Genomic DNA, 23,185 nt, shown 5'->3' with positions numbered 1-23,185 from the left:
ATGAGATGGTTTGCCAGCAGGAGGAAGAGAAGTGAAGGAGGACGTGCATGGGGTTGGTGCCACAGAGGAGGATGCAGATGATCTGCCGTGTCGACCCCTAAAGGGAGCGGCCAAAGAAGAAGAAGCCCCCATACACCACCACCGACAGTGGATTGGATATAAAACAATCCAGATATGACTGCAATACAGTCCTTCAGCTTCACTTCAAAGTATTATTTAGGAATTACAGCCATTTTTGTACATAATCTCTATATTTGCATGTTCAAAAGTAACTGTACAGTTGTCTGACAAGCATTTTCATGGCCAGGTGAGGTCTGTTTCCACAGTATTTCACAACAAATTAGCCAGATAAAAGATCTAGAGTTGCTTCCATGTGTTGATCTTAAACTGTTAACCCCTCTGGTACACTAACCTGGCAATGAAACTTTTTGTCATTCGATCTTTAAATGACTTCTGAGCCTCTGAAAATAGAGGATTATTTATAAAATGGCTGCAAATCCTAAATAATACTTTTGTTAATCCCACTGAATTACAACTAAGTCTGCACGTCAGTCACATCATGATTACCACAGTAACACAGCAGAGTATGTGCTAGCAGCAATACTTCAATAGCATATTTGCAGTTTTTAAAAAATGTTCCACATGCTTTGACGTCACCATAGCAGACTGAAAGAGACTCGAGAAATTTCAAATGGGTACACATGGGTACCCTGGTGTACCAAAATAGCCAGTTCTTCTAAAAACTCTGCTTCACATTTGGCATATCTAATGTTCAGATGCGCTTTGGCTTTTTAGAGATCTGGAGCTGCACAATGGTGTTAGGCAGAAATGAAATCTTTTATTTAAGCTGCCTTCCATGTTTATTGGACCCATAACATCTATACTGATACTCTGCAAAAATCTCATAAGTGTTAACTTTATTATGACATCAGTGTTATTTCTAAACCCTGTTGTTGCAGAAATGTACTGTGTTCATTTTTAACAGATCTTTAAATAATAAAAAGTGACTATAAAAATGCGCAACAGCTAATCTATTACAGTTATTCTATTACAAATGTTATCCCCAAAATGTAATATTGGTCTGGCTCCTTAAACTCTCAGGAAATCCTAATAAATGAACAGTAGATGATGGCAGGAGATGAAGATGTGACACCTGAGTCTTACTGAACAACCACCATCAACAGAGCGCTGATCTTTTGGTCTGATGCAGTGATTCCCACAAATCAAGCACGCAATCTAACCAAGGGCCACTTTTGTTGGAGGGTTCATTATAACACTGTTTTTTCCTTCACTTTGTCCTCGATTGCCTTGCAAGTCTCATACAGAAATATAACCTTATCTATTGACCAGAAAACGCACAAACCACGCCAGCCTTTAGTAATATTGTCTTTTTTCTGATGAGAAAAATAAAATGAGCTCGGTGTCTTGTGCGTGACCAGTCTGCGGGGACAGATGCCCTCACCACATGTGTGTTGCACTTTCAGGATCAACTCTGGCACCCCAGCCGTGGTCCAAAGGCAAAAATAAAAATCGGTGAGGAAAAGAGTGCGATGACACACTGGGTCAACAACTGATTTAATTAATTGTGAAACCCACATGGGTGTCACACAGCGTTCGAGGGCGCGGAGATTATTGCCTGTCCATGAAGTTAATTATTAATCTCATTACACTGAAAGAGAGAAAGAGAGAGACGATGTGAAGTCTCAACATACAAATTTAGAAGCCCACGACTGCGTGTGCGAAGCTGCTTTTGACAGGAAGGGGGGGAGGGGGGGGGGTCCCAGCACATCCCCTCTCCAAGCGCACGTCCCTTGAAACGCATCGGCCTGCCATCTGGGACTGACATCACACTCATCTCGCGCCGTGTCACAACTTGTTTGCCGATCCCAAATAAAAAAATTACCACATCTGGAGATAATCAGCCCCCCCCTCCCCCCCCGCTCATTTGAACTAAACAGCGGGGGATTCTTTAAAGCTTCTCTCCACTGACATCCACACTCCGTCAGTTCGCGTCTGCAGGAAGCTACGCAGTCGGTTCATTGGGCTCTAAATGACATAATTTGGCACAGAGTTGCGACGAGGCAGACTGCTATATCCAGGACTGCTCCTGCGTGGAGCAACTGCGTCTTTGTTCAAGTGCGAAAAACCTTCTGAGAGTTCTCCCAGGTTGCTGTGGCCATATCCGCAGCGAGCGCGTTCATCAGCTGATGTAAAAAACAACAACAAAAAAACAACATATATATACACATATGTGTCTCGTTGCCAGCTATGGGGGATTTTGCCAGTCGAGTAACAGGTAGAATTTAAACTTTGTGTCGGTTCTCAGGGCGCCAAGTCGATAAACTGGCATCCCACCAGGATAAACAACACCTTTAATGCACGCCGTCTTATTAATCTCTCTAACACTTGGCGCTGAGACAGAGAGAGAACCCTCTCTCGCTCAAAGCAGTGATGTGGGCTTCACTTGCATTTATTTCAAGCGCGTTTAGGAGCTGTGACTTTTGAACCGCTGTTTGCAGGAAACGCACCTCCAGGAATCCGGCGTCTCTTTGTGCGGTGTGTGTGTGTGTGTGTGGCGTTATTATTATTATTTTCAGCACCACGGACAGCTGCCTGGCACGCGGCTCAAACTTCAGGCAGCTACGCTCACCTCCTTCATCCACCCTGCTCCCCAGCTCCTCTGTAGTTCGCAAACACACTTGCTTTAGGCTTTAAAAAGAAAAACTCCAACAGTGGCGCGAAGGATATGCGTTTAGTCGGCACCGAGGATCCACTGCACGGTAGCGCTGGAAACTGAGGAACCGTTGGCAGGTAAGAAAACGTGTTTCTCCCCCCCCCCTTTCTTATTTTCTGGGAATTTTTTTTGTGCGTTGAAAGCCTCTAAAGTGCATTTTTCTGAAGTTAAACGAGTTGTTTTGTAAGGAAGGCGCTTAAGTCGCGTTTTGACTTTGTATGGTTGACAAAATTATTCTTATGATGCTGACAAGACATCTGTGGTTTTACACCCTTTAATGCAGCAAGCTACACATGTGGATAGGCAGTCATTTCTGGAGATATTATCTCGATGCTTATCATCATTTTGAACTGATTTTTGTTTGCATCTCTGGCTCCGGGCATAACCATAAGCAGTAAAAGAATGATAAATGAGCGAGGCTGCTGAAAAAACTACTAAACAGGCGATGCAGTAACTATTACACGACAACATCCACCATCTCCCTCACTGGGTTGATCTCCCGTGTGACTTCAAAGTGAGACAAAAACTTGATTCGCATTAGTTACATGTAAGAAGAATATGATCTGCACAAAGGAGCTGTTTCTTTTCTTTCCAGGCAAAGGCTTTTACTTGACTCTGGCTCTCTTCCACGGGAAAATGGATTGCTATCTCAAATGTTTCCCTTTGGCACTAAATTGGGCATTTTCATATTAATTCTTCAGCAGCCGAGACTTGTGATGCCCTGTGTGTGTCTAGAAACGGGATGTCTGTGTAATTATTTGTTCCACAAGCGTCTAAAAAGCATTTTCAAAACTCATGGGGAATATGAAGAAATGCAAAAGCCGTGCAAACAGTTTGAGGCTGCATCCTTAATACTGGACAAAGGTATTAAAGGAGACAAAATGCACTATGGATTATTCCCAGGGGGCATCTGTGTGGCTGCACGTTCAGCAGATAAAACACAAGAAAGAAAGAAAAAAAAGCCTCATTTTTCATGCCTCAGTTTAGTCAAACCCCAGATTTAGATTAAACCAAAAGGTGTACTTATTAGGCTGCTTGATCAACTGTTAATATATCAGATGCATGTATCTGAATTTCTTACATAACAGAATTACAGCAGGCATGCTCCTCTAAGACTAAAAAACTGGAATAATATGTGAGCTCATGCTCTCACGGCTGAAGATGTTGATTACTGTAAATTATTCAGGTCATGGCTGACTGGAGAGGAACACGCTCTGCTGCCATTATCTGAATCCAGAAACAAAAAGTGGCAGAAAGGGGCAAGGCTGTCTAACCTAGTGGTCCCTACACACAGCTCACTCCTGTGTGCGGCCAGGTTCACCTGTTACTCTTCACTTGATGACAACAGGGACTCACTGCCAGTGCGGCACAGGGATAGGGATCCCTAATTACTTTCATTTCTCAGAGCAGTGCAGATAGCAGCGTGAACAAAGACGATACAAAAAAGACTCAAATGCACAGAGAACACAAAACTCTGTGCACGAACTGTGTGCCAGCTTACTCTTATGTAAACATTAGCACCAATGTGTGGTTGACTACCAAGTTATTAATAATGGAGCGTGACTAAACTTTACCCCTTCTGCTTTCTAGATTTCAGTTTCATGTTAAGAGACATCGGTCTTGTTACTTCATCATCATTCAAACCTTTTACAATACACACGAGTTGCATTTGCTACCAGCCACAAGTGATTAAATTCAAGCATGACGACACGCCTGTGCTATCGAAAGGACAGCTTAATAGCTCACCCTTCCATCTGATCACGCAAATACATGTGAGAGGGTCCTAGGTGAGTCCTAGGTCAGCTGCACCAATAATTTCCATTGTGAGTCATAATGAACAGCTGTTCAGTCCTTTTACTTCCAACTCGTGCTAAAATAAATTCTGATTTCTGCTTGAACAGGATTATACATTGTATTTGAGGATTAAACAATAGGAGTCTGGTTTCTGCTATGGTCTAAGAGAGACCTCTGTATGTGTCTGTGGGAAAAACGTCAGTGTGGTCAGCCCAATGACCTTGCTCTGCTTCTAATACTGCACATTTACTATAAAAAGAAAGTGTCTTAAAGCGTCAAGTGGTGACACCTGGTTTCTGCTGATGAAACATTATGTTCTAACATTATGGCTGATTAGTGTTTGCAGACCCAGTGTTAATGTTAATTAAAACAGCCAACCTTCATTTGCTTTTAGTAACTTAATATAAAGCAGCAGCTCCGCGTGACCAATTGTTCTCAGACTGATTGTAAAATGTTGGTAATCTGTGTTAATAAATTAGATGACAGCTATTTGTAGATTTTGGCAACCAGTCTGACAGTCGGTCCAAGTTGCACTGTGATTGTCTGGCGACAGTCTCCCACCAGATCAATCAATCAATCAATCAATCAATCAATCAATCAATCAATCAATCAATCAATCAATCAATCAATCAATCAATCAATCAATCAACTTTATTTATAAAGCACTTTAAAACAACCACAGCGGACACAAAGTGCTGTACATTGGAACCATAAAATAAAATTACATAAGATATATATATATAAAAGCCAAATAAAAGAAAAAAAAAAATTAATTAAATAACTAATTTCATGTCAACGGAAAACTAAGTCTCACTGAGGTTAAAAGCCAAAGAATAAAAGTGGGTTTTAAGACAGGATTTAAAAGTGGACAGTGAAGGGGCCTCTCTAACGTGCAAGGGCAAATTACTCCATAATTTTGGAGCCATGATAGAGAAGGCCCTGTCCCCTCTGAGCTTCCTCCTGGATCTCAGTACCTCCAGGAGCAGCGGGTCAGCTGACCTGAGAGACCGACAGGGTGTGTGGAGATGAAGAAACTCAGAGAGGTAAGGTGGGGCAAGACTGTGAAAGCATTTAAAAACAAACATAAGAATTTTAAAATGAACTCTAAAAGACACAGGCAGCCAGTGCAGTGAGGCCAGGACAGGGGTTATATGCTCTCTTTTACGAGTTCCTGTTAGGAGTTGTGCAGCAGCATTTTTAATCAGCTGCAGATGTGAGAGCAATGACTGACTGACCCCCACATAAAGTGCGTTACAGTAGACCAGGCGGGAAGAAATAAAAGCATGGATCACTACTTCAAGGTGCTGCCTCGAAAGATTTTACTCTTGCCAGTCGCTTTAAATAATAAAAACTGGACTTCACCACTGCTCTGATTTGGTTGTCCAATTTAAAATCACTGTCCAACTTAAAACCAAGTTCAGTAACAACAGGTTTAAAATAAACCTCCAGGGGTCCCAAATCTACAGAGGAGGACTCACAGGGACCACTGGGTCCAAACACCAACAACTCTGTTTTCTTTTCATTAAAATTTAAAAAGTTCAGAGCCAACCAAGCTTTAATGTCATCTAGGCATGTCAGGAGAGGTTTTATGGAGATGCCATCCTTCTGCTTCAGTTGCAAATAAATTTGGCAGTCATCGGCATAACAATGAAATGCGATCCCATGCCTTCTAAGGATAGAACCCAGAGGCAATAAATACAGTAAAACAGTAGTGGCCCTAAAATTGAGACCTGTGGGACGCCGCATGACAGAGGAGCAGAAGATGATTTGGAAGGCTGACAGAGAAAGTTCGATCTGACAAATAAGACTTAAACCAATTGAGTGCAGTGCCACCAATATCTACTACATTACTTAATCGAGAAATTAGAATATTGTGGTCTCCGGTGTCAAAAGCAGCAGTTAGGTCAAGCAGGACAAGGACAACATGGTTACCAGAATCACATGCCAGAAGGATGTCATTAAAAACCTTTAATAATGCAGATCTGTGCTATGAAGGGTTTTAAAACCTGACTGAAAAACCTCAGAGATGCCATTATCATCTAGAAAATCTTTCAGTTGACTAAAATCAATTTTCTCTAAAACCTTGGAAAGTAAAGGCAGCTTGGAAACAGGCCTATAGTTCGCTAAAACTGTGTGATCAAGGCCAGGTTTCTTAAGCAGTGGCTGCACTACTACATGTTTGAAATTTGCAGGAACCGCACCAGAAGCCAGACTGCTGTTAATAATTGATGACCTGTACAAGCACCTTTTCATGACCAGTGTTGGGGAGTAACGGAATACATGTACCGCCGTTACGTATTTAAAATACAAAATATGAGTAACTGTATTCCGTTACAGTTACCGTTTAAAAAGGTGGTATTTAGAATACAGTTACTTTGTTGAAATAAATGGATTACACGGCGGTACTTCCCTGTTTCATATTGTGGCGGGTCAGGACTGTTTGGGTTTTGTTTGACAGCTACTTTCTGTTGTTCCAGGTGGCAGTGTTACGGTTGCCATGGTTACAGGGTGACGCTCTCTCTCTGCGTGTTTCCTGGGTGAGAGAGGCCTTTTTGTTGTTGTTGTACTAAGCCAGACGTTCCCAAAGTGTGGGGCCCGCCCCCTAGGGGGGGCGCAGAGCCATTGCAGGGGGGGGGCGCGGCATGAAAAGGGGAAAAAAAACAAAACGCTTGGACACTGCTAGCACGGGCGCCCACACAAACGCAAAGCAGGAGATGAAGCATGGCTGAATATGTTTCCAAACCAACTTCATTCTGAGCCAAAGACTAGAAAATATGGTGAAGCACATCTTCCCTTTGGTTTCACCTGCACAAGTGCCAAGGTAGGTCTCCCTGCAGGATTGGTTTTCCCTTCGTTGGGAGCAGCGCTGGGCTGTTTAAATCACGGACAAACAGTATCCCACATTCTTGATTTGTAGTTCACAAACACTTGTTGTAATGACTAACTACTCCTGACATTTTGGAGATGTTAGCTCTTTATACAGTAAAGTTACAGTGGGATACAAATAACATCAGGCTCATCCTGCCACAATTTGTTCCCCCGGTTCAAATCACGGACAAACAGCATCCAACAGCTGTTTATGTATTTGAACCCATTTTGCACAGAGAGGCATTTTTTGAAAAATGTATTGATAGCAATGTTGAATATTATTACACAGGAAAAAAAAACCAACTACATGTAAAATAATTACACCATGACCCCTCTGCCTGAGTGGTCATGGTGTAATGACCCCTCAGGAGGGACAGTAACTGTGTGTATATGTAAACTGTAAAACCTGCAGATAGTCAGATTAACAGTATTTTGTCTCTATCTGCCATTCAGCAATTCATCTCATGTAAACAATAACGTGCACACAGCGTGACGTGAAAAAAGGCACATACCTTTGACGTTGAGTGACGAACTCTGTATTCCTCTTCCACACATAAACGCAAAAAAGGAGTTTTAAAAAATCTCCGTTCTCGGTGATTCGAAACGCCGTTTACGTGTGGACGAAACAGCTGCGTTTTCAAAAAATACCGGTGTAGGTGTGGACATAGCGTAAAAGACTTAGTAGTTTATTTTCTTACTACCTGTAATTTATTGCAGATTACTTGTATTTGCTTAATTGTTTACTAAATGTTTGAGGTGTGAAATAAACCGCAATGGAGCAAAATATGGGTGTGTGTGGTTGGCGCGCGCGCACGAGGGGGGGCGCGAACGTTTTTCTTGTAAAACAAGGGGGGCCCAGCAAAAAAAGTTTGGGAACCACTGTACTAAGCTAATAGGCAGAATGCTACAGGTATAGCTCTAAAGAATGTAGCATCATAGGCAGTGTAGTCCGTGCTGCAGGGAGAATGGACTGTCATACACGTTATGTGTCTGTGAGCGAGGGAGGGAGAAAAAGGAAAAGTACGAGCTGTCATCGAGCAAAAACGGGAGCTGGAATAATAACCACTGCAGCCAAGAAGAGTGCCTGACGAGCCCAGTTGTAAGTAAGCTATTAAGACTCGACTGTATGCTTTGTTCGTGTTTTCCTCCAAAAACAATAAGTTCCGTTGAAGCAGCCTTTCAACTCCTCTCTCTGTCTCTCGCTAGCAAAGTTGACCCAGACAACAAAGTAAAGCTAGTTTTCGGCTACGAGCCCGACACAGAACCCGCAGTATTAGCCAGAGGTCCCTTTACTACGGTTCGGAGCCGCGGACCTTCAGTAACAGTAATAAATCACAGCAATAGTACATTCATGTAGTTGTAAACAGCATGATAATATATTAAGTAATCCAAAGTATTCAGAATACGTTACTCTCATTGAGTAACGTAACGGAATACTTTACAGAATACATTTTGGGACATGTATTCTGTATTCTGTAATGGAATACATTTTAAAAGTAACCTTCCCAACACTGTTCATGACAATAGAGTCCCAGAAGTTGAGGGTGTTGAACACTTGATCTCTTAGCGATGAGCTGGTCAATGCAACTACTTGCAATCAGCTGCTGAATGCAAAAGAATTCAGTGTAATAATAATAACCCTGGTAACTAAAAGTTTTTATGAGTTGCAAAAAAGTTGCCATCCTACTTTTACTCTAGTGCGCCTGAGTCCTCGGGCCTGTGTTGGTTGTTTCACATAAAGGATTTCATTATTCCTGTCACAGAGTGTACATAAAATATGGAATAAGCTTCTGAGTCTAAAGTCAAGGCAGAAGTACCGTAGATGTGCATGTAATGTCCAAAATGACTGATTGTATAAAAGTGTATGAGAAAACAGCTGTTCACTAGTTTGCCACTTGATTTATGACCTCTGAAAAAAGTCTCACAATAAGTTCATGGTTTCAATCACTAGTTTGATGCCTTTTTAATACTAAACTTTGTGTTCATTATGTAAAGTGTGGACAGCTAATAAAGCAGTTTTGTTCAGTATCCTTGATTTCAAATACACTCCTTCCTTTTCAAAAACCAAGATAGTGATGACCAAAATGCTCAAGTCAAGGCTTTTAAAAATGGGACTTGATGAATAAGGATTTATAACAAACCCCCAAATCATTGTACCAAAATGATTTAGGGTTTTATGTTGCCTTTGTGTTCTTCTTGCCAGCTTGAATTGGATGGTGCTTAGTTGACTAAAATAAGATGACATGTACAAAGCACCAATCACGAAGCTGTATTTGAATAAAAATGTGATGAAAGTTGTTAATCTTCTATTTTGTCACCAGGCTACTGACAATTTCATTGCATGATACCACACTGAGAAACAGGAAACTCTGAATGCTGAATAACTGAGTAATCACAAGTAATCATTTAGTCTTAATCATTTAAAAAAAAAAAAAAAAAAAACCTTAATAATAATAAGTATAATAATGTGTATATGTTAGTCCCCATAGGGAAATTACTCCTCTGCATTTAACCCATTCACCCAGTGGGCAGCCACCAATGCAGCGCCCGGGGAGCAGCGTGTAGGGACGGTACCTCAGGATAGCTGTTCAGTGGAGTCGAACCCCCGACCTTCCGATCATGGGGCAACCACTCTACCTACTGAGCTATCCCTGCCCCTTGGATTACCATTTCAGTTTAAGTTTGAAAGAGTCGCTAAATCAAGCCAAATAAAATGTTGAGGTTCACGTTCAGGATTTATTAGTAAAACAAGGAACCAAGAAGGAAACATAATAACCCTCTGAAATAAACCACTGCTTAATCTTGCAACCTAGCCTGAATACAATAAAACTTTCATATAGCTGAAGAAAAAGCTAATTGAGAAAAATTGGAGCAGGTTTTTAAAAGCAATCCTGCTGTGGGATCTGGTTTTGTAGTTACATAAGATCCCAAAATTACTAAATGTGACTTCTCATTTTGTCATATTTCATGTAAAATAATGATTAAAACTTAAAATTCCCCCAGTAGCACGTGTCTCTAGTCCAGTTGCTGGAAAACAGACATCGATCTTTTGTGTTTGTAAAAAACGCAAATCTCTGAAACAACACCAAGCGCCGCACGTCTATTACCGTGCTCGGACCAGTCATAAGCCTGGCAGTAATGATCTCTGAGAGACAAGGGAGTGGATGAATGTTTGATGATGGAAGCAGGATGAGGCTGCTGGGAGTCAAAGAACCATTCAACACAAGCGAGGGATTCCCCCTTCGCAGGTAGAAAGAGGATGAAGAGGAGGCGATAAAGTCAAGTGCGAAAGACAAAGCAAGCTGCTGAAAACAAAACAGGAAGCATACACAGAGGTTTTCCATTTGCAGACTGACAAAAACTGAAGGAATCAATCTGGAGGTAAAAGTGGAGGCCCACAGTATCTAAGCGGTTAGCTTTTTTCCCTTTTATTTCTGTTGCCTGATTTATTTCAGCCCACCAGTACCATCCCTGTTTTGGAGTGGATGCGCCTGCATTTTTCCAGCTTTTATACTGAAAATAATTCATCAAAAAATAGTTTGATGAAGAATGAAGAAAAGCTTCTAGTTGCAAAAGCAACACATTTTACTGGGAAATAAGATACGACATTTAGTGTTACACTATAGGACGCGTCAGTGATGCCTAAAGGTAACCTGGGCACTGGGTGGTGCAATTTCAGAGGGAAATTTGAAATGACAGAATAATATTCATCCATTCATCTGGCAGCAAAATGATGCACTCGAGATTAACGCCCCTGAAGACATCCTGGAACACCGTGAAGCTAAAGAGCTAAGTAATGTCAGATTGGGTTTGGGCCATAAGAGTTTTCTTGACAATAAGCAATAGAATATTAAGAAGCTGATATAGAATTTCAGGTTCTTCCAGCCTGATCTTCCATCTATGATTGGCAATATGTGCATGTATATGTTTTGCACTCTTGAGCCCTCTTTCCCATTTACAGACCACCTCCAGCTTGGCCCGCCCCACCCCCAGCCCACTCTCTTTGTCAGCAGGAAATGTGATTTTAGGGAAGCCTGACTTCCATTTCCTCTGCTTCCTCTTAGCAAGACTCCAAGTCATTCCACTGGGGATCTCCAACCTGCTCATCCAGACTCATGGCAGCATGTACAGAAAATGACCTCCAGTCTTCAACACTTTCTGTTGCCTGCGGGTGATATTACCATATTAATGCTGCACTCCTGGGGCAAATGAGTGTCATAAAAAAAATCACTATGGATACCATCTTCCTCAAACCTAGCCCCCCCTCTTTATTTCCCTCCGCTTTTTTTCCCTGCCTCTCACATCTGCTATCTTTTGTTGTATTTTCTGCAGCCCCCATTGACTACCCCCCCCCCCCTAACCAATTCCTTCGCACAGTCTGGTTTGAAGTGTGTAAGAGGCTGGCAGGCTTTACACTTCAGAATTAAAAAGGCCATCTGGTGGAGACAGAAACGTAGATGGCTGGATAGGAGGGGAGAGGAAAAAATGAGAGGAACAGTTTGTCTTTGAAGTTAACATGTAGACAGAATCCTGGGTGGGGTATTACATCTAAAGTGTAAATATCGCTCTTAGCGTCTGTCATTTAAGTATACACACAGCAGTTTGGAATGGCACCACACTGATCTACAATACAACAAACTGCAAAGCTTAACTGTGAAAAATCTTATTAATTTGCGGAAACTAAAAGTATATGAACAGATAATGAACTTCATATTTGCTGTATAATGTCAAACCTTTCCTTTGACTGTCAATTTCAGATACATTTGTGTCTACATACATAAAATTTGCCTAATTTATTTTGCCCTAAAATAGCAGCATTTTGATGGGATCGGGAATCCCAACCTGTACTCCACATGGACATACTGGAATTTTTAAAAGATTGGTTTTCCAACAGGAGTCTGTCTGTCTGCTACCATGATAGGTTGCACACCGGAATGTTCTGAACAGAGAATTGGAGTCCACTGGCAACACACAGGCTCCCAGTGGGAATGCAGGATCAGAAAAGAGACTGACAATGTGTCTGTCAGAAATCCTTTTGTCACCCTTCTCCCTTGAGACTGTGCGCTTAAGTGCTTTGCCAGAGCCATGGCAGACAATTTTTCCCCCCCTGCAGAATCTCCAGTAAATACATTTAGTCAGCTTACATCTCAGACATTTGATGAAAGCGTGTGCATCTGTGTTTTAATGTGGCAGAGAGCTACACTTAATCCGGAATACACTCTTCAAACATTAGAATGTTCTTATTGTACAAAGTCATATTCCTTCGCTTGTTGTGGTTGCCTTTGTACGTGCGGCAAGTAGCACAGGCGATTGCACTGGAGTTTCACTTGTTGACAAGCTGCTGAGGGAGCAAATGGAAAGTCTGACACCTACACAATTATTTTGTGCAGAAGAAAAAGGACCTTTTAAGTTTCACCGATGGTTCCTGAAGTGTAACGCTACGTGTCACATCTTGTTTCCCAGTAAAGTATGTCGCGCATACACCAGAAGCATCTCCTAGGCGATAATTCTTCATCAAACAATTTTTAAACAACTAAGAATCTGTCAAAGATAACATATTAAAACAATAGCGGTGTTAGTTGCGTCTTTCTGCTGTTTTATTTCAGTCGCGGTTGAGGGTGGGCTGCTGTTTAGAAGGCAAAACATGAAATGCTCTGGCAGGAATTTGATAAGTTTGGTCAGTGAACAGTGCAGGCTTCCCAGTTCTCCCATAAGACCAGGCACCACGCATGATCAGACTGGCCCACTTGTCCTGGTCTGTCTTCCACTTTCCCTTCACCCTCTCCATCTACTGGCAAGTTTCCATGGAAACAACAGAGAAAAAGACAGAAAAAAAGAGAGAGGGTAGACAGAGAAACAGAGAAAAACCCCAAAGAACGTGGTCTGCAGCCTGATCCCATTGAGAGCTTTATGTTGTTTTAATAGGTAAGTCAGTATTTTTAAATGGATTTGAAGACATATGCGCATTAATATCCCCCTGCTCTGTTTTCATAATCTCTCATCAATACAGATAATTACTGCTTGTCAGCCTACTTGACTTGGTGAGACAATGGATTTGAGACAGATCATTCTAGCTCAATAATTTACTCCGATAAACTTGTCCCACACTCAACACGCTGCTTAATTAAGCCTCTGGGATTTGTGGGAACTGACACCAGGGAACAGGCGCATAAAACTCTGCGTAGATTTACAACTAAAAGCCTGTGTATGCACAGAGAGCAGAAATATGCATGCACAATCTTTTCAGCAGATTTATAAAGCCACAAGTATGCCTAGCTCTGTTTTGCTGTCACTGTGGAGCTGGGCGCACATTTATAAGCCCCATTTGCACTCCCGCAGTTCACCACACATCGAACACTGATACATGCACAGTCACTGGACATTAGTTGCGCTGGTAAGGTTTTCCATCAGCGCCAGAACAGATGTCATTATGCATAATTGTTATTGCTGTGGACCTTTATTGGATCCATCCATAGTGTGTCATTAATGAATTTATAGCTTTCAAAGAGAAACAGACAAAGTTCTACAGAGCTGAGGATAACATTTAGAGATAACTAATTGCTCAAATGTCAAGAAAAAGAAAAGAATTTGCTTAGTCAGTGACACTATGCTCACCAGACACTTTATTTGGTACACCTGTTCAACTCCAATTTAATGCAAATATCTAATCAGCTAATCACATGGCAGCAACTCATTGTACTTAGGCATGTAGACATTGTCAAGATGCCCTGCTGAAGTTCAAACCGAGCATCAGAATGGGGACGGAAGGTGATTTTAATGCGGTGTGGTTATTGGTGCCAAATGTGCTAGGAATGATCTGCTAGGATTTTCCCACACAATCATCTCTGCTTACAGCCAAGGTACGCAGAAGATAGGAAGTAGATAGGCTACAGCAGCAGAAGACCACGCCGGGTGTCGCTCTTCTCAGCTATGAACAGGAAACTGAAGCTCACCAAAACTGGATAACAGAACAGTGGTTTGATAAATCTTGATTTCTGGTGCGACAATCAGATGGTAGGCTCAGATATTTGGTGTAAACAACATGCAAGCATAGCTCCATCGTGCCTTGCATCAACGGTTCAGGCTGCTAGTGTTGTAATAGTGTGGGGGGTAGTTTCTTGGTACACTTCAGGCCCCATATTACCAAGTGAGCATCATTTAAACACCAGAGTGTTGTTGCTGACGATGTCTGAATCTGTATGAAGAATTTAGCCGGTTCTGAAGGCAAAACATGGTCCAATCTAGTACTAGAAAGATGTACCTAATAAAATGTCTGGTGAGTGTATACTTTGATAATCTCAAAAGTCACAAAGGAACCAGGGTAACTTTGGAGCAACTATGCCACGCTCACATTGACTAATGCTCACGTTTGTAAAAACCACCATCAGGAGAACACTAAACAATCATATTATCATGTAAGAATAAGTTTCTGAACTTATACTCAATCTTATATTTAATGTCCATAATATCACATCATTTAGCCGTGTGACAGACTGGCAAACTGTCCAGGGTATACTCCGCCTCTTGCCTTACGGCAGGTGGGATAGGCTCCAGCCCCCTCGCGACCCTGAATTGGATAAGCAGAAGAGAATGGATGGATAGATGGATATCACATCATATCACACAAGACTGACTGCAGAAGACTCAGTATACTTTGTGAGTGAGGAGTGACTTTACCACACCTTCCTCAGTAACGCTGTCCAATTATACCAGTTAACAAATGTTCAATTTATAGTTAAAACAGGTTTTTAGAAGGCATATATGTATTAACAATGGAATTATACTTGGTTTTAATACACTTAATAATGATTAGTTATGACTATATATAGTAATGTGCATGAAGCTGAGAACTGTTATTTTTCAATGACAACAGCATCATACCATAACATTTTATATACTGTGTTATATGTTTGTAATGATTACACAAATGAAACAAATCCAGAGAATTTTTTTTAATTTTTTATATTCCAAACTTAAACATAACACACTGTGTGCCCTAAAAACAAAAGGGTGTCTGACCCATCGTTAGAGAACAAGTGCTTTAAATAAACACAGTGTAACTGGCTGTGATTTAACACCCAAATGGCAGCTTCGGTGCACTTTTACTGAACATCTGCACCCACTGCACTGTTTGTCTTGTTCACATTGGTCTTACAAAAATGTTTTTTCATTTTCTAAGAATTTCCCACATTAATTTTGCGTTTCATCAAAACCCATGGAAATAAATCATGTTCCAAAACAGTGAGCGAAGACTGAAGTATATTCATGTATCTCTAGATAAAATCCCACTAATTCAATTTGTTGGCAACAAAATCAATTTGCTTGCTAAAAACAGAGTCCTCAAATCCATCTCGTTTTATTTTTGCGCGGATTTTTCTTTTGTTGTGCATAAATATTGTTTTTGTAAGACTCTGTGAACATTTAATGTGATTTGACAAAATGTTCCTTCGGGACACGATTTGTTATCTCTCTCGACTTTCGGTGTACAGGAGCATGTGCACATGTGATTATAAAAGAGTTGTACAATCATCTGCCTTGGAAGAAAAGCAATGTGAGGTCACAAAGATAGAGGGGATGAAATGGAGGGAGAATAGAAAAGCAGAATCAAAAGTGTAGCGTACACGCTCACTAAATGAGGCCCTCGACAATGAGAGATTAACTGTATGCTGCCCGAAAACACGCGATAGCCATTACGGGGATGTTTTTGTTATTCTCAGTGAACTCTGATCTAATGGTGAACCCTGTCCTTAAGCTGCTTTATAAGCTGGCTATTTCAAAGCTAGACATGTCATATAACTCTGGATAAGAGAAACATTGGTCTTCGTGAAAACTGTAAAACAAACTGGAAAAAAAATTTGTCTAAGGTAGCGAACTCACTCCAGCTGTGTAGCAGCGCGTGTGGTGACAGTTAACAAATGGAGAGTGTTTGTTTTCACTGTCTTGCCTGTCACATCTATCATCAATAAGAATCAAAGGACACAAATATTTACTAATGTGTAGATGTCAAATATTTCCAAGGGCTGAGTCTGTCCCTGGCAGACGCACAGTCTGTGAGACAAAGGGATCATTGTACTTCGGCTCAAAAGCTGTGATTGAATTTCTCTGTTTGATCTGCAGGCTGTAATCTACAAACACTCTGAAGAAGAGGATGCGGAGGATGGCAATGATGCTGTAAATGGCCTCTGTCAGAATAAAAACAGTGGAGCTTTGAGATCTGGCGGGGCTGCTGCTGCACCTTCTTTTCGTCAGTGCCGCCGTATTCAAAAGCCGACCGGACGCTGACCAGAAATCGCAGGCGGGACGGTGACTTTGTTTTGCCCAGGGATATGTCATTGGGGAAAGCCCCTGTGTCGGGGGTGCGCCCTCAACCCCGACCCCTCTGGCTGTCCAACCTCAGCCTGCTGTGCTTATGTGTGTCTCTCTTTGCCCAGGCTCCCCAGGGTTTGCCTGTGGTGGGTTACAACACTGACACCAAGAAAGAGATCACGCTGGAGGGAGATTTGATGATCGGTGGCCTGTTCCCTGTGCACCAGAAGGGCGAGGGTGCAGAGGACTGTGGAAAGATCAATGCACAGAGAGGGATCCAGAGACTGGAAGCCATGCTCCTGGCATTAGATGAAATCAACAAGGATGAACACATCCTTCATGGGCTCAGACTGGGAGCTCATATACTGGACACATGCTCCAAGGACACCTATGCTCTGGAGCAATCCCTAGAGTTTGTCAGGGCCTCCCTCACCAAAGTGGATGACAGTGAGTACACGTGCCCTGATGGCTCCTACGCCATCCATGATGATGTCCCTCTGGCTATCTCTGGGGTCATAGGAGGGTCCTACAGCGATGTCTCCATTCAGGTAAGGACTAGTGAAAACAGAAATGTTCATTTTTTTTATTTGTTATTTTAAAAATGCTTTATGCCAATAAATAAACTGATCAAAATTCTGCATTAAATTTGTCAAAGAGATCATTTTCAAAAGATGAACTTCACTTTTAGCTGTTACTGTAGGCTCGAGAGAGAGCGCCAGAGAGGGGAGGGATTACTAACCCAAGAGTGATTGTGATGGATTGTCATATAACTGTCCATTTAGACTTAAGTACCACGTGCAATTACCCCTTGCGAGATGTTAACACAGGGACTTAATGAGTATCAGTTCCGCAAGAAGGATCTGTTTACCTGTACGCCCATGTGCTTGGCTGATCTAATTTGGAAGCTCTCTTTCTCTTTCCCAGTAATTCACACTTCAGCAGTGGTCCTGTCAGAGGCAGACATGCTACAGATGTTGCACTCAGGACGGGCTGACAGGATGACTAGTGATGGCATGATTACTCTCAGCAGCAGTGCTCCTTTCGGCTCACTCAAGCTGATGCGATGAAAGCTCTGCTAATTGGGCCTCCCAATCTTCAGCTGTAATATGGCTGCCACATAAATGCAATTTCAAGTCATTGTGAAAAGAGATACTGTGCGTCCTGCAGAACTGAGATTTGTAAACATCCACAAATATACATGCCTTAAAGCATTAATCCAAACTCATCATCCCGGCTCAGCCAGCCAGACGACCCAGTACGCCGTCTCATCTGAAGAGCACGGTTCACCTCACTTGAGATATGCAGCTTCATGTTCCAGATATCTGCTTGTTGGAAGAAAAGAAACACACTTCTGCTCATCCAAAAATCAGGTCGCCGATAAACAACAGACTCCTGCAGGAACCCCTGTCAGTGGCAGTGTGCTGTTTGCAGCCTTTCCCCACTGCGTATGGCAGGACAATAGGCTGGGGGAAGCGCCTATGCACACTTTTTAGTCATGATTTGTCTACAATATAGACATGCCCACAATGCTAAGCCAAAAATAATTAATTCCCTGTGAACAGCTGCTTCACTAGCTATAGCGGGCACATGAAAAATCTGTCTCTATTCTGCAAAAAATTGATACGATAACTCCAAAAGTTTTTAAATGAGTAAATGATGGTTAGTAAGTTTGGGAAGGTGCAATGTAAATGCAAACATCTTCATTTACTGTAGTCTTGACATAAAATAATACCAAATATGTAAAGAAATGATACACTTTGCAGGTGGAGAGCTCCTGGAGAGCTATAGGGAAAAGGCTTAAGGGAAGTCGTGCCTATAGCACCTATAGAGGGATTCCTGTTCAAAAGGAAAGTTTGAAAATAAAGGAGTTGATAAACGAGCTGTAATTTTAGCAAAACTCTGCATCTGGGGCTCCTCAGAGAGTGCCCTTGTCTTGTGGTAATTTATGGGTATGCTATTACAAGCCTGAGGTCTCAGGTCTGCCCTAGCTTCTCGCTGAATAATTCTCATAGTAGAAGTACACCATAGGATACAGATGTCTTTTTTTTCAATACCACAAATAACTTGTAATGAAGTTCAGTCATGACGTGTGCTCACCGCCTCTTTCTCACGCCTGGTTGGTGAGCGTGTGATTATGCAAATAAATCTGCCCTCCTCTTACACACTTGCTAGCATTTTAAAATGAACTTTAACCACATAGTTATATTTAATCTTCCTAATGTTCTAAAGATTTACTGCTATTTTCTGGGACAGTGTTCTTCCACAAACATATGCATTTGGGCCATGAGAAATATGTGATATTTTTGGGCTGCTGCTGGAAATCATCTCCACATAATGTGTCTGTTCTTTGTAACTGCCTCATTTGTATATAATCTATAGCCTGTCAGACCTTTCGGTGAACCAGCCTGAGTGAGTGAAACTTTATAATGTCTGTGTGAATAGCACAGAGTTAATACACATGTGTGTATTTCACCCCAAAGGCAAGGCAGTTACAGGACAAGCAGCATTTATTAGTTTAAAGACGCTTTTCGGTCCGGCGACGTGGCAGAACATGTCGAACTGACAGGTGGTGAGAACGCTGAGTGCTGTCTAAATCTGTCACAATGAAGAAACGTGTTGTGCTGTGCTGCTGGTGTTGTGGTGTGACAATCGCAGATATGGGGGCGGATCTGGCTGCCAGCCTAGCCATGCTGCAGCTACATGGGCCCAGATTGAGTTAAGTGTGGAGGCGAAGTTTGATGACGCTCTTGCAGGGTAGGTCCTGTCTTCCCCATCTGTGGTTGCAGCCGGGCTGTCTGGTAGATTGGCAGAGGTGTGCATGCACACAGAGGACGAAAAAAAAGGGGGGGATGAAATGAAAGCTCATGTTTCTCAGAAACGCGGAGACGCCGACGTGCAAATCTGATCACAGAGTGAAGGAGATGGAGTGAGTCACATGGCGTCATGTGGCGTCAAAGCACTTCACAACCCCAAGTCTGTATCTTAAACGGTCTGGGGGAAGTCTGTGATGCCATCTGGATGCTTCGACTAAATGTACATGTAGAAATCGTTGGGTGATTCAAATTTTTAGCCTCGACCATTTTCCCTGTGGAGTATCCAAACAGTGGGTCATTAGTGCAAGGTGAGTAATGACCTTGTGATGACATGCTCGCTTACATTCAGCATCTTTATTCATGTGTGAAGCACCAACAAGTTACACATTTACCCTCTGGACATATCATTCTATACTTGAAGCAAAGACACTGAAGCGCTTTGCCAGTCCACATCCGGTGTCACGTTATAAAAAATTTTGTTGGTATACCTTTTATATAACTGGGGACATTAGCTTTATTACTCTGCAGTGTCCTAAATTTGTGGGTTAAAGAAAGGGTGCATTATATTCTACAATTGCAGTCCAGGAACATCTAGCCTCGGGGCTGGATTCTGATTAATACACGGATGGGACTCCACCTTTTGTTACCCCGACAGCAGTCTTCGGTGCTGAATATGACTCACCGGTATGAGAGCATCCCCAGGCAAAACATAATCACCGGGGCGCATTAGAAGAACAACACCTCTGGAATGTCAAATACTCAAGTGCTCACAAAAGAACAATGCTCAGGCATAAAACACGGACAGATTTAAAAAGAAAAAATCAAAAACCTCTGGAACCAATCCGCAAACAATGGAAAATAACACACTGTGATGTTTCAGAGCAGCATACAAAAATCGCTGTCTGGAGGCAGAAACGTGGCTTGTTCCAGGGTATTTGGATAAAAGCGCTTTCTGAATAACGGCAACTTTGTGGATAATTGGAATTTCTTCTGGATTCACAAGGATGCATGCTGGAATAAAAAAAAAAATGTTGATCTTGATATGAGCAGTCTGGTTGACATTTGAAGACTAAACTATGTGAGCAAAATAATAGGATATATTTATATATATGAGCTTTCAGCCAGCTCGAGAATTTCATTTTTATCACCCGCAAAGAAGACTATTTTTAGAATTGTCTTCATCTGCAGGTAGACTGTGCCAAACTCCATACATGAGTCATATGATGGATTTAAATATGGATACACACATGACAGAATGCAAACCCCGGAGAATAATAATGATGAAACGTATCGGTAAAGCTATGCTGTGCAAAATGCGTTATTCATGGGTAAAAGTGAAGAATGCGCCCTGAAATTGTAAATAATTCACATATGATTGGATTATTCAGCCACCTGACCAAATCCACTATTTGTGCGGTTGAAATAAATATCATGTTCACCGCACACATACACACACACAAACATCTATATCTATCTTATATGATAGATATGAATGATAACATGACTTAAAGTCAGCTGAATCCCAGTTTTGTTGTTCTGTGTCTGAGGCTTTTTAACACCAGTGTCCGGCTGGATTGTACTGACCATGTCTGGCAGATATGATTTAAATCTAAAAAGATGAAATTGAAATAATGATAAAAAAAAAAAAAAGAAAATGAATAAAACTACATGTCAAAGCTGAGTGACTGACATTAAAATGAATGGAAGTGCAGCCGTAGCCTCTCATTTAGTGTAATCTGAATGGCCGCATGGCTCTGGGGGCTTTGAAAGACTATTGCAGCATAAAGGAGACTCGTATTATCCAGCAGCATTAGAGGGCAGGACCTGATCAAAAACAACCTTGCTCCAAGTATGTGACAGCTCATATTTCTATTCTGTTAAAGCTGTTGCCAAGCAACTAAATGATAAGAAATAAACGGATAATGATCCACTGCTAATGATAACACCGTGCGTGTGCCGTGCGTGCATGCATGTCCACTCCCGGTGTGCGCGTTTGCCTGAGTGTTCCACAGTGCTGCAGTGGGCCGTGTGTGTGTGTGATACTGAGTGAAGCTAAGGACTGCTGCTTTGGGAATACAGTGTTATTGCTGTAGAAGCACACAGAAACAGTCTTCTGGGAAGAGCAGATGGGCTTTTCATGTAAAAAAAAGAAAAAAAAATCATGACATCTCTACAAAGGAGGCCTGATATTTTCTGGACGAGGACACTGTTTCAGTTTCTTATTTCTGTGTTCTTGTATATCTCTCGCTTTTAAATTTTTACATCTCACCCCCTCACTAGTATATTAAATTCTTTCAGTTCATTACTGCCGTATATACATTGGTGGATGCTTATAATGAACATGGCCAAAATATATCAAGGTCAACGGATGTACAAAAATCAGAATGCTATTAACACTTTCTTATACACATTTTTTTAAAACTATGAGCTCTGTATGGCAATTAGCTCACTAATATCATTAATATAATTATATATATAGTTATAGTCCCACCCACCTGCTGTTGAAACCTTTTGTTTATGTGGGTCAACCAATCAGAGAAAACTTGATTCGGTGTAGAGGGAGATGATATAAAATGCTTTGTTTTGTCACTGGAGAATTAATAATAATAAAAAAATCAGTGCAACATATGTTCCATATCTCCAAAAGATCAAAGCATATTTTCACATTTGAAATTTGCACATATATATTTTTACTTTTCCGTCATGCAGTCTGAAATCTTTTCATTGTTCTCCTGCCAACTAGCAGTATATGACAGCTGAGAGATCGGCCCAAGTGCTGCCACCAGATCAGGCATGACCTCACTGCTTGGTAGGAAACCACTTTCACAGTAATCTGCTCAGAACCAGACCCTGAGCTGTAAATCCACACTAGGCCAGTTCTTAATTTTATTAATTAAATAAGATGCTGTCTGAGGCAGCATGATCCCTTATAGCTGAATGTAAGAGACTGGAAGCCATACACTACAGCTAAAACCAAAGGCAGTTATGTATAGTTTAGTATTTTGATCCATTCAAGTAAATTAATTTAATGAGTGTTCAGTTTCCCCTTTGTGCTTTATAGAGCACTTTGAGTACTCCGGGAGAGTAGAAAAGCGCTATATAAGAATCAGTCCATTTACCATTTACCTTTGCAAGAATTTTTAAGATTTCATATTTGTACACCACCTGCTGTCTTTTTTGTCAAAACAAGAACAATAGACAAATGCCAATCGTTGCCTGCAAAAAGTAAGTAGTAGTAGCAGTGTTAGTGGTGATCCGACACCAAACCGTAAGTTATGTAATTAAGGTTTCAGCTTTTATCTCAATAAGTGCTATATCAATAAATTTTACTCATTTAAATGAATTCCAGTACATAAGACATGCAATATTGACCACTAAATTAACCGAATTTACTAAAGATTAAGATTCCCTCTTTAATTTCCAGTATAAAAGTATTAATATTGACATTAAATTAATGTACAACACCAGATATGAAGAAGCACATGCAGGTCTGTCTATATATAGCCATTTATAGAGCCGTTCTCAGGACCTTCTTAAAACCTGCAGGTGCAGGCAGAAAGAAACCCTCCGAGTGCAAATTGTTAAACAGAAAAGACTGCAGGATGAAACCTTTTCTCCTGTAGACACTGACTTAATGTGTTTCACATCGTTCCCTCTTTTGCCACAGATT

The 23,185-nt window shown here is 41.4% G+C and overlaps 1 protein-coding gene across 1 annotated transcript in view; it reads left to right on the top strand.

The window, feature by feature from the left end:
- The first annotated feature begins 91 nt into the window (after positions 1-91).
- Positions 92-23,185, top strand: part of grm2a (glutamate receptor, metabotropic 2a) — a 37,616-nt gene continuing 14,522 nt past the window's right edge. The window contains exons 1-2 of the mRNA XM_085160987.1: positions 92-2,811; positions 16,514-17,250. Coding sequence (XP_085017113.1) covers positions 16,723-17,250 — 528 coding nt within the window. The 5' untranslated portion in view covers positions 92-2,811; positions 16,514-16,722. The remainder of the gene's footprint in view (positions 2,812-16,513; positions 17,251-23,185) is intronic.

This window comes from Neolamprologus multifasciatus, chromosome 5 (assembly GCF_963576455.1).
Source record: "Neolamprologus multifasciatus chromosome 5, fNeoMul1.2, whole genome shotgun sequence".
NCBI classification, from domain to species: Eukaryota; Metazoa; Chordata; class Actinopteri; order Cichliformes; family Cichlidae; genus Neolamprologus; species Neolamprologus multifasciatus.
This window is presented reverse-complemented; position numbering and strand designations above follow the sequence as displayed.